Source organism: Acanthochromis polyacanthus, chromosome 15 (genome assembly GCF_021347895.1).
Source record: "Acanthochromis polyacanthus isolate Apoly-LR-REF ecotype Palm Island chromosome 15, KAUST_Apoly_ChrSc, whole genome shotgun sequence".
Classification (NCBI taxonomy): Eukaryota; Metazoa; Chordata; class Actinopteri; family Pomacentridae; genus Acanthochromis; species Acanthochromis polyacanthus.
Genome location: NC_067127.1, coordinates 20523454 through 20535461, shown reverse-complemented (window position 1 = coordinate 20535461; position 12008 = coordinate 20523454). Strand labels below are relative to the sequence as shown.

Here is a 12008-nt window from a genome sequence, read left to right as displayed (position 1 = left end):
ACTGTTTGGACTACTTCTTCTTCTTCTTCTTCTTTTAATTCCGGCAGGCTGTACGATAGAATGCGTAATGCTGCCCTCCACTGTTGAAAGGGAGAGCTTAGATTTTCCTCAGGACCCCTGCACGGCGAAGGAAGCTGTTAAAACTACAAAATATCATGGCGGAAAGGCAGTTGTTAGGTCGCTTAGTGATTGCGTCACACATGTGTTACGCTGATTGGCTCTCTCCAATTCAAGCTGTGATCGGTAGTCCCGCCTCTGGGCTAGATTTGGTTCAATGGAGCAGTTCCAGACTGACTTTATGTGTATTTGTAATACACAATATAAAGGCTGTCTGGTCCCCAGGCAAGAGAAAACCTACTCAGGCACAGGGAGAACATGCAAACTCCAAACAGAAAGACCCCAGGCTCAGGCCGGGATGTGAACTGGGAGTCTTCTAGCTGTGAGGTGACAGAGCTAAACACCAAGCACTTTATCTTTGTTATGAGGAGCATCAAAGGACAGCAACTGTAATTTTCTTATACAATCTTGTGCTGCATGACAATAATTAAACCTTAAATAAGAAACATGCATTTAAGCAATGTAAAGGGAAAGAGATACTGGTAAGTTTATTAATAAGTATATTAATTATGCATTCACATAGTCTGCAGGATTTTGAAGCTTTCCTTCCTGACTTTGGCTGCAGAAATTCTTCTGTTTTCAGTCAGTATCATATTCTAAACTTCTTGTATTGGTTTAGGTATTATAGTTTGTTCTTCTTGTGAGAAATATATTACGTTGTAGAGGTTTGTGTGTAGCCTCATATGTGATATGAGAGACAGCCTTTCTATACCTGCTAATATGGAGAAGCCTGTTCATATTCATACAGTCTGTAGGTTTATGTAGCTTTCTCATCTGCTTTAGCTGCTGCAGCAGTGCTGTTTTTAGCTTGTCTTGTGTGCTTAAAATCTTGTTTCTTAAATATTATAGTATGCTCTTTGCTTGTAAAATATATCACTCTGGTTGCAGCCTATGTCCATGTTTGCGATTGGTCATCAGTTGCTTCACTTCTTTCATGTGATTATGCTCACAGGCAAGTTCAGAAACAATGGGTTGACGTACAGAGTTGATAACTAGCAATGTACAACTGCTTATCCTGACTGTGGTGGTTGGTTTAGATGAAGACGTCAAGCAACAACAGCCTCAACACCCTGTACTAAATAAAGGCTTTTGCCTAGTGTCAATGTGTGGCTGTAGAGGCAAATCAAATGGTTTGTTTTCCAGTTGTCTTATAGTGCACTTCGGTCAAGAATGGTGTGTGGCCAGATTTCCAGGCATGAGGTCCTTGCTTATTTGGTGTTCTTTTTATAGCCTGTTGGTCTTCTGGCTGTTTCTGCCTTCCATGCCCCCTGCAGGTCTTTGGCATACATATTTTTCTCAGTTGTTGCAAAACAATCAGTTTTAAACTTCTGCATATGAATCTGCAAACTGTGTCTGCTGGAACATGTCTTGGAAATTATGTTTTAAACCGTTTCCTTTTTGGTGTAAATAAATCATTTTCTCTCAAAGTTATAAAGGCAACTCCTTTATTATGCGTATTGCTCAATGTGAAAAGGCTGGAAATACATCTGTATCACAGCCAAAGGAAATTCACTAACATTACAGAGATCTTAAAAGTGTAACTGTTTTGCAGCTATTTGGTAGCCCTACATAGAAGTAAGGGATTAAAAAACTAAAATAATGAAAAAAAATGTAGGAATCTTCCAACTTCACTAGTATTTTCATCAGGGCTTCACTACTTTGTGATCATCATGACATACATGGAATCAAATCTCTACTGACTTTATGAAATCAGTGAAAATACGTGTTATCTACGATTCTCATAGACCTATTTACGCCCAAAGTTGGACTCATATTTAAGGCCAATCTAACCTAATCCCATTTGTTTTTAAACCTAACCTCAGACCTGAGATTAAGCCTGACCCAGATGTCGAGTAGCAATATGCACATAGTCACACATGTTCAGTGACACATGGTGCACTGTCACACACACTCTTAACTTTTGATGTACTGTCAAACTTTCTCTTATGTTTAATCATTTCAAATGACCACATTTACCAGCAAATGCAACCACCCAAATCTTTACACAAGCAGAACTATGGCCAGTACGAGAATGGTGGGGGATGCCATCCCCCTTGTTAGCAACATGACGAAAGTGTATTCCCATTGTTAAGCTGACATACACCCGTCCTTCCTCTAGTGTCAGTGAGAGTGATGGGCAGAGGGATAGTCTAGCTCAGGGGTCGGCAACCCGCGGTTCCGGAGCCGCATGCGGCTCTTTCAGCCCTCTTTTGTGGCTCCCTGTAACTTTGTAAAATAAATTGCTCTGCCTTTCAGGCGCGTTTCAATGCATTTTAATATAGAGTTTTATTGTGAAATTACCACTCTTATTTTGACGTGTCACTCCACCGGATGTGCTGTTGGGGTTTTCCCAGGCGTAAACTAACCGTGACGTCACCCGTTGGTTTCAACGCCGAGAAAATGAAGCCCGGATTTTGCTACTTCCTGGTCGCCGTTTTGGATTTTTTGGAGCCAATGACGTAAAAAGCGTCATCAAACAGACTGGACCGGAGAGCAACGAGGGGCAGGATTGGCTGAGGACTCTCTTATCCCGCCCACATTTTACCGCAGAGGGTTCTGTTGCTGTCTATCAAGTATAGCCACGCCCCCTGGCCCTGCCAACTTTAACGATTTATTTAAAATTCAGTATTGATTTATTTTAAGATCGGCCACCTGATCTCTCATTTTGACCATGAAAACTAACGGGAAAAAAATCCTGAGCTGTAGAAAATCACTCTATCAAATTTTATTTTCTCCAAAAATGAAATGGGGTCTATGGAGAAAAAGCTTCTTGGAGCCAACCCTAGCGGACGGCGTGATATTGCAAGTTTTTGACACTTCCGGGTGGGCTTCAATTCTAGAGCCAGATGCTACGTCCACTATATATACAGTCTATGGGTTTTCCCCTGGGACACATGAGAGCGCAAAGTTGATGCAGAGAAGATGGAGAAGCAACGCCTGTAGTTTCACGTAATTTTGTACTCAAGAATGGCAAGCCTGTATATTAAAGCTCCACTCCAAGAAAGACACGTCTTGTCTTTGAGTCAAAAATACTCATGAGTACTGAGGTAAACTACGGATAATTGTCTTGCTCAGTATCTACTCTCTGATAGGGTAACACACGTTTCTCGCAAGAACACGGCTCGATGTCACATACAGAATCCAGGCAGCAGGTCAGAGAGTCAGAGGAGGGTCGTCTTGGAAAATAGGGCAGCAACTTACCGGAGAAAAGTTATTAGCTTAAGATAAATAGATTTTACAAATTAAATAGACATTCGCAAAATATTGATTTCCAGCTAACATTACGTAACATATGAGGTCCAGGAGCAAAAATGACATTAACCAAGTAAGATAAATACTAGTGGAAGGACACAATTAAAAAAATTAATCTATCTAATTAGAGGCTTTGTAATTAATTAATCATGACTGATTAACAAGGGCATAGAGGTAAAAAAAAGCCATATATGCAGTGTTGTCTTCATTTTAAATGGCAAAAGGACTTTGCGGCTCCCGGTGTTTTCTTTTCTGTGGGAAACGGGTAGAAATGGCTCTTTGAGTGTTAAAGGTTGCCGACCCCTGGTCTAGCTGAACATGAAAGTCTAGTCTGCTTGACTGATTGATTCTTTACTCTTGGTGGTCAACTTTCACACCAAAAGGACTTTCAGACACTGTCTTTCACGCTGGCTAATCTAATCCCTAACAAGAGGAAGCCTCAAAGCCCCTCCTTCATTAAAAAAAACTGCAATATGGGTTAAACAGGATTTCTCTGCATAGACAACAAAATCTGACCAGCAGGCTTTTTCTACATTGCAGCACAAATGTTTATCCATTAACATCACAGAGGTACAAAAAACACAGTTTGCGAGCTTTTAAATGACTAACACACACAGACAAAAAAAAACACTTTAACGTATGTTGAGTTCTGCCTCTTTCACTTTTCTCTACAACTTTACAAATTAAATGTTGGTAAAAAAAAATATTACTTTACAGCAAACAAATTACATTAAGAAGGCTTGAGTCACTTACAATGAATGCTTGTCTGTGTTTTGGTTAGGACTTTATTCTTTATTTGTAAGCACCAGCAGGCATCAGACAGCAGCAGGATTCATATGAGGATCTGTATAGTGAGACTTGTGCATATTTACGCATATATCACAACAGTGGCAGTTTTATTAATCAGCCTACTTATATGCTAATTAGAAATTATTACAAACATGACATGACCGTGCACTTTTCTTCACTAAAGACACCTGAGCTGTTGTATATATATTGTCACTGATTTTAAGCTACAGTTACATTTGTCGATCTACATAGTGGCCAACCTCAGATTGCATCCTTAACTTCATCATTATTTTTACTGTTTGTAAAAGCCTTGTCAGTTAACTGAAGACCAGTAAAGTGCGTATGGATCCCTTCCTATAACTAGATACTGGGCCGAGCCTCTCTGATAATTAATGTTACTAAAATATAGCAACAATAGCACCCTACCATGTGTGGCTGTAATTAGAAATTTAGTAATCATCTACCGATCACAGCTATAAGGCAAGAGCATAGAAGAACCCTGTCAATATATCTTTTTGTGAATTATTATATTATATTGTATGATCTAATCCTAGTCTATAGTTGGCTCAACATTTGTTACCATTTCATTTAAAAACAGACTCTTTAAAGGTCAAGGCAATTCAATTTAAATCTTACATATAGGTAATGCTAGAACACAGATCTCCAAATTAAGCAAAATATTTGTGATTAATTGTAATAAATTGTAGCAATTTCTATAAAGCACATGTAATAAGTTTCTTACATACAAACTGACTGCACAGTATAGTTTGCAACAATATATGCTGACAAGATGAGATTTTTTTTCTGTAAGTTAGAAAACTGTAGTTCACAGTGCTAAAATGTGTCAAACATAATGTGAATAGAGCTTTTGCATTTACTGCTAAGGGCACTACATGAAAGTGCAAACAGTCCCAACAGCAACAGTATGAAAGAAGCCATGTGTGCATCTGAACACACAGACCGTTAGTAAAAATGGTGGTTACAGCTTGTAATCATGGGGGATTTGTTCAGATTTCAGTGAACATAACATAAATTTGTGTTTAAAGATTATTAAGCAATTATTCTGTGTTTAAATAAAACTCATAATAGGCATTTCTGCTTCCAATGGAATGGTTACTGGGCATTAGAGGTCAATAAACGTGCTGCTGCCTCTCTGAAGCAAGAATGGCAACAGGATGCAAATATCCAAGTTAGTCATGAGACAGTCAAACGGAGATTTGTTGAAAGGGGTCCGAATGCCAGAAGACCAATCAGGAAGCCACATCTGACAGGCAGACACAAGCGGCAGCTCCTCCAGTGGACCAGGCAGTACCGGGCCTTATTATTGATCACTGCCCACATGTCCTGTTTGGAGACCAGCCGTGTTTGCTGCGGGATAGAACTGATGGCTGTGTCAGGATGCGTTGAATACAAGGTGAAAGACTCAATGAGGATTGTATACAGCCAAGATTTGCCAGTGGAGGCAGATCTGTACATGTATGGGGCTTTCACTCAAATGGCAAATCAGACCTGGTGATGTTTGGGGCCAATGTCACTTTGGCTGTGGATCCTAATAGCATTGAGACATCACCTATATACTATTGCCATGGGTCTGGCAGAAATTGGGAGACACCAATCCCATCAGGCATTTGGGGATGCTTTGGGACGTTCAGCTGCTGCAAGAAACCAACTAACTAATCTTCATGAACTTAGCCAGTTTATACACTGTATTTATTATTAAATTGCTGTAATTTAGCATCAGTCAGAGGATCTCATTAGCACATCTGATGCAGTCAATAAAGTGTTATTTGTTTAATAGCTATAATTTGATCATAATAAAATTTGTGAGTAATAAACACATTATTCCGTATGGAAACACAACTGTATTGTGCAAGAAACTGTTCCGTTTAAAAAAGTGTTTGCTGATTTTCTATTTTGCATTATTCTCACACTTAAATGTTCTAGATCATGAAGCTAATATGAATATTTACAGAAACAACTGCAGTCAAATGTTTATTACAGCTTGTGATGTCTTTTCAGGGCTCAGACTAACTTTTTTCTGTCGGAGCACAGTGGCCCCTAACTTAAAATTTTAGGAGCGCAACCAGAAAATTTAGGGCCGCACACCAAAATCGACTTGCAAAGTAAATATTCACATTCCCTCTTATTTTCACTGTATTACTGATAAATACTTGCACAGTAAATGCAGAAACTATGTTTTCAATTCACATTTCACTGTGCAGCAACTGACACAATATAACAAGAAAAGCACTCAGAGAGTGCAGTACTCCACCAAAGCTGCTCAGTTGATGTATCATTTCCGACGGATGAAATCTGTAATAAAAAAGAGCTTGTGCTGAGTACAGGCATGTGTCATACATGTGCACGTTAGGTATTTATACCAAATCACGTGTAAATTACTCTTATAAAGGTCTGTTGATCAGTTCATCAATTTTGGCAAGCCTTTGTTTTGCTAGTGTTAAAATAACCGTTCTCTCCAGGCTTTTATTTTGAAGGCGCATTTTTAATGCTACGGGCTTTTATTTTGTGACCAATTCAGCGGCACAGGAAATGTTTCTCTAAGAAGAGGTTTCTTGACATGACGAAGACGCTGCTGAAAAGTCCGAAAATTCACGTAAAGACAAAAGAAAACCTTTCCACGCTGTTGCTGTCTAGCAAAGAATGTGTCTAAACTTAGAAGCAGCTGGAATGAGGACAAGAAAGGAGTGAAGGAAAGGAAGGTGAATTTGTGTTCAAAATAAGGCTGAACGTAAATGAAGGCTTTGTGAAACATCAGGAGCTTCACCGTCATTCACCCCCCACTCTCACTCTCGCTCGCCTTCTTCTTCTTCTTTGGTGTTCGTCTTCTTTCTTCTTCTTTTGGAGTTAACGTAGGTTAAACCAGCTCATTTGCGCATTACTGTCTACTGGGCTGAAGTGTGGAGCAGAAGTTTGTCAGCAACAAAAAATACTCAATAGCAATTAAAAAAAAAAAAAAAATCGGCAAATTTACTGGTCGCACATGCACGAGTAGATGAAAATTTTACTCGCACTCGCTCAAATTTTGGTCGCAAAATACGACCATTTAGTCTCAGTCTGGAGCCCTGCTTTTACATCTCCATGGAGAAATTTTAGCCCACTCTTCTCTGCAGAATAGTTTTAATTCAGCCACATTAGGTTCCTTTTTGAGCATGAACTGCCCTTTTAAGGTCTTGCCACAGCATCTCATTTGGATTCAAGTCCAGGCTTTGACTCGGTCACTCCAAAACCTTCATTTTGTTCTTTTTGAGCCAAGGTGGACTTGCTTGTGTCTTTGGGTCATTGTCAGGCTGCATACATCATTTGTGCTGAGCTTCACGTCATGAACTGATGGTGCATTTTCTCCAAGAGGATTTTCTGATAGAGAGTAGAATTCATGACTCCATCAGTTATGACAAGTTGTCCAGGTCTTGTGGAAGTAAAGCAGCCCCAAACCATCATACTATAACCACCATGTTTCACTGCTGGTATCATGTTTTTCTTGTGTAATGCAGTCTTAGCTTTATATCAGATGTAACGGGCCGGTGTCCTCCACAAAGTTCCACCTTTCACTCATCAGTCTACAGGATGTTATCCCAAAAGTCTTGGTGCTGATCTAGACATTTTTTTTGCAAATGCCAGACAAACCTTTCTGTTCTCTTTGGTCAGTAGTGGTTTGATCCTTGCAACTCTCTAATTGATGCCATTTTCACCCAGTCTCCCTTATTGTGGAACCATGTAGAGAAACTTTAACTGAGGCCAGTGAGGTCTGCAGATCTTTTGATGTTCATCTGGTGTCTTTTGTGACCTCATGGATGAGATTTTGACGTGCTCTTGGAGAAATTTCGGCATGCTGGCCACTCCTGGGACCTTTTTAAGACCCATTAGTTATTTCACAATGCTAAACAATGCTATTTAAGTGATGCTTAGATTCAACAAGCCTTATAGTAACCATGTGAGTGTGGCTGGTGAAATTGAACCCAATTGCCAAATGAATTTGATCATTTGGTAGGTTGATAGTTAACGTGGCAATTATTTTTTATGTAGGGAAAGGTGGATCTGGTCAGCATTTTTTCGTCAACAAAAGAATCATCATTTAACAACTGCAAACTGTGTTCTTGGGTCATCTTGGTCTTTTATTAAAATTAGTTTGATAATCTGACACATTTAAGTGTGACAAATATGCTAAAATAGAAGATATCTCCAGGGCAGGAAATATTTTTTCCACAGTACTATATGAAACCAATTTACATTCAGAGCTAAAACTTTTCACAGAATTGCTTGCAACCAACATTTTGTTCAACAATGTACATAACAAATCTCCTCAGCGAGCCAGAGATATGAATTTCTTATATGCACAAGTGGCAGCAACACTATGACACTAGTAGAGCATACAGAAAAAGTCTCGAAGGCAGGCATACATGATAATATAAACAGCGAGTTATGGATGCTGTGCTGAATGTACTTTCTCAGAAGGAAACAAACAAGGTATTTGGGCTCATGAAGAAGTTATATTGAAGTGCACTCAAAAATGACAATTTTTTTGAAAATCTAAGTGAGTGAATCATATTCACACTATTTAGGTATGACATGTTTGCATATTTTAAGAGGGTTTTGCAAGCCTATCTGCATTTTAAAACTTCCTGTGATGACAGCAAATATTTCACAACTACAGTTTGTTTCACTTTATGTCACTACCGTCACAAAGTATGTTCAGCTTAGTGCTTACAAAACCCCATGCAGAATCATTTCTACATTGTTTTTATCATTTGTTTATTATAAAGGCCACAATGCCACATCCTCTAAATCTATGATTCTTGATTCGGTGTACTATCTAGAAATCAGAAATCACAATTCTGATGAATATAAATGCTTTGTCACATCCTAAGATGCACATTTCACTATTGATGAATGCATTAATGAAACACTAACAGGGATATGTATGACTTGCCATTTTAGTATTTCAGCAAAGACGGAGATCAGCTCAAATGGAAATGATGGTGTCTGTGCGCACACTGTGTAGGGCTGTGACTGTTCACAATAATTAAACAGTTCATGGCCTTTAAATATTAATTTCTGTTTCTATATATAGTCCTTGTTTGATGCAAACTGTTTAAGAGCCTGATCAGTAGGAAAACTGAAGCAGCCTGAGCCAGTCTTCAAAATCACAATCAGGATCAAATCCTGGTCAAAGCATTTTTGGATGGATGACTATTAGATACGTAAAATCTATCTCCAGGTACTAAAGCTATAAAAAATACTGTATGCATTCCAATACAATACTGTAACTGTACACAGCAGTACAAAATATATTAAAAGCAGCCAACACCTTTAGGTACCAATACGCCACCAAATATCACAGTCACATTAAACTAATACTGTACATCTTTTGGATGCACTACACTTCTAAATTGTTGCGGCCTTACAACTGATAATCACTGTCTATAACTGCACAGTAGAAACACAAACGGAAAAGAATTAAAAATGCATTTAACATTGGGAAGTCTCTCACGAACAGAAACACCAAATAGTTCTCACAAGAGCTTTTATGAGCCTTGTAGGATTTGCATATGTCTGTGGTTATTTATGAAACAAGACATGCTGTGTAGTGTCAGCTGTGCTCACAGATTGCTTTCATGAAATGGCTACAGGTTTGGGATTTCAACCTTTAAAGTGCACATTCAACATTACTTTGCTTTACTAGTCTAAATAAGTGCTTAAGACCACCAACGTAAACACGATGCAGGAATCTTAGGGTACAAATCAAAAACAAAATCAGACTCGAGATGGGCTTCACAGTGTTTGCACTTTCACCTCGTGGGATCTTTCTGCATGGAGTTTGCATGTTCTCCCTGTGCATGCATGGGTTTTCTCTGACTTCTCCAGCTTCCTCTAGATTACCTGACAATTTCATCTAAGATATCAAAACACTAAACACCATCCCTATCTTAGACTAAGGCTGTTGATTTTCCAATTACAAATGTTAACAGTTTCTCCAGACCCAAACCTTACTATGGCAATATATTTTACTGAACCCTCGTGTTGTCCTGCGGGTCCCGTTCTAAAGTTTGAAAATGTGGGGAAAAAATACATTTTCACAGTGAAACTTCTGATGTCCACATTTTCAACATTTTTGGGATATTTTTGAACATTTTTTGGTGGAAAAAAGAAATGTTAAAAATGTTTCTTTAAGAACATTCACATAAAAATCAGCCAAAATCCAGCAAAAAAAATATTAGAAGTTCTACTGATCTATATGTAATCACTGTATATATTTTTAGGATTTTTTTTGGAAGATTTTTACTAATTTTTGAAAATATTGACAACAATTTTCTTGCCAAATTTGGGGGATTTTTTAAAATAAAACTTTTAAGGAAATTTTTTAAGGAATTATTGCAATTTTCTCCCAAAGGGTTTTGCAAATTTTCAAAAATTTTGAAAATTTTTGGCTGAATTTTTGGATTTCTTTCAGACAAGGAAACAATATTTTTTGGTGCCTGTAAATGAGGACAACAGGAGAGTTAAGAAGACAAAAAATCTGCAGGTAACAGGACATAAAGAAGCAGAGAAAATTTTACCCATGTCCATCAACTTATAAATACTTTCATATCGTTTTTAATGAATAATAATGTTACATTATTCATAACGCAGCCTGTTTTTGTGCTCTTCGTGATGAACGTGTGACAGCCTGGAGACTCTGACAGCATGACAGCACCAGCCAACGCACGTGCGCGTGCTCGTGCTGGTGATGCTGTGCCGCAGGGTTCCGTTAGCTAGCGGTGGCTCTCTCCTTACCCTTCGTCCTGCTCCGAACTGGCTGCCGCTCCACCGGGCCCGGTTGTCTGTCGCAGACTCTCCGTTACCGGGCAGGGATCCAGAGTCCGAATCCTCCCCCTCCTCCAGCTCCTCTTCTCCCTCTTCTCTTTCCTCCGCCTCCGTCTCCTCAGTTTTCAGCCGCTTTGCAGCCCTGCCGTACTCTCCTTCGTCGCACTGGACGGCTCCTTCTACCGTCGACATGCTCACGGCTGCAGTGAACCTGTTGGAGAGCGGGTCTGTGTGCGGAGCTGCTTACTCCGATACCTCCATGTCGACTGTTGTCCCGCAGTGTCTCCTCTGTCTCTGTCTCCGTCTCTGTCTCCGTGTCCCTACCTGTGTTTACCTGTGGACCTGCCTCGTCTCGGCTGCGTGGTTGTCTGTTGCTCTCCAGCCAGTGATTTCATATGGGTGGGAGGTGAGACTGGACCAGACACGTCCCGCCCCTTGCCTTTCTCTTATTGGTCAGTCTAGTCCTGCGCCTTGGAGATTCACCGCATCATTGGTGAATATCAATGCGTCGACAGATGGTTTATCTCTGCACGGTCTGCGGAGGAGTGCGCAGAAAGAGGAATGGTGGGAAAGAAGCGACATAGAAAGGAGACAGACTATAAATCACAGAGCGTAGAAAACAGAGAGACAGTGTCAGGATAAGCTTTTATCTTCCGTGTCATCATAGGGGTATTTGTCTTTGTCATTCTCGATGTCGTTACTGAAAACTCTTAATATTGTCACCTGTGCATTCATTTGTGACTGGTTGTCTGGCAGGCTGAAATACAAATCTGCACTTTATTTTCTGCACTATGTTTTTTGTTTTCAGTACAGCAAATAAACGCATATGATGAATAATCACAGGAGCTTCAGTAGAAAGCAGCTCTTAGGTTCTCTCACCTTCATCCAAGACCTTGTTTAGTTCTTAATAACTGATGGGAAGTTTCAGATGTTTAATCAGAAAAACATGCATTTCTAAAACATTTGATTAAGCCTTTGACAATCATTACCCTAGTGAGGATAAAGCGGTATATAGAGAAAGGATGGAT

The 12008-nt window shown here is 39.5% G+C and overlaps 1 protein-coding gene across 2 annotated transcripts in view; it reads right to left on the bottom strand.

The window, feature by feature from the left end:
* Nucleotides 1-11491, bottom strand: part of LOC110955388 (heterogeneous nuclear ribonucleoprotein L-like) — a 49934-nt gene extending 38443 nt beyond the window's left edge. The window contains exon 1 of one of the 2 annotated variants that reach the window (XM_051960044.1): nucleotides 10951-11491. In XM_051960044.1, the coding sequence (XP_051816004.1) occupies nucleotides 10951-11172 (222 nt within the window). In that variant the 5' untranslated portion in view covers nucleotides 11173-11491. The remainder of the gene's footprint in view (nucleotides 1-10950) is intronic. The other variant, XM_022200358.2, reaches the window with a different exon arrangement.
* Nucleotides 11492-12008: the final 517 nt, after the last annotated feature.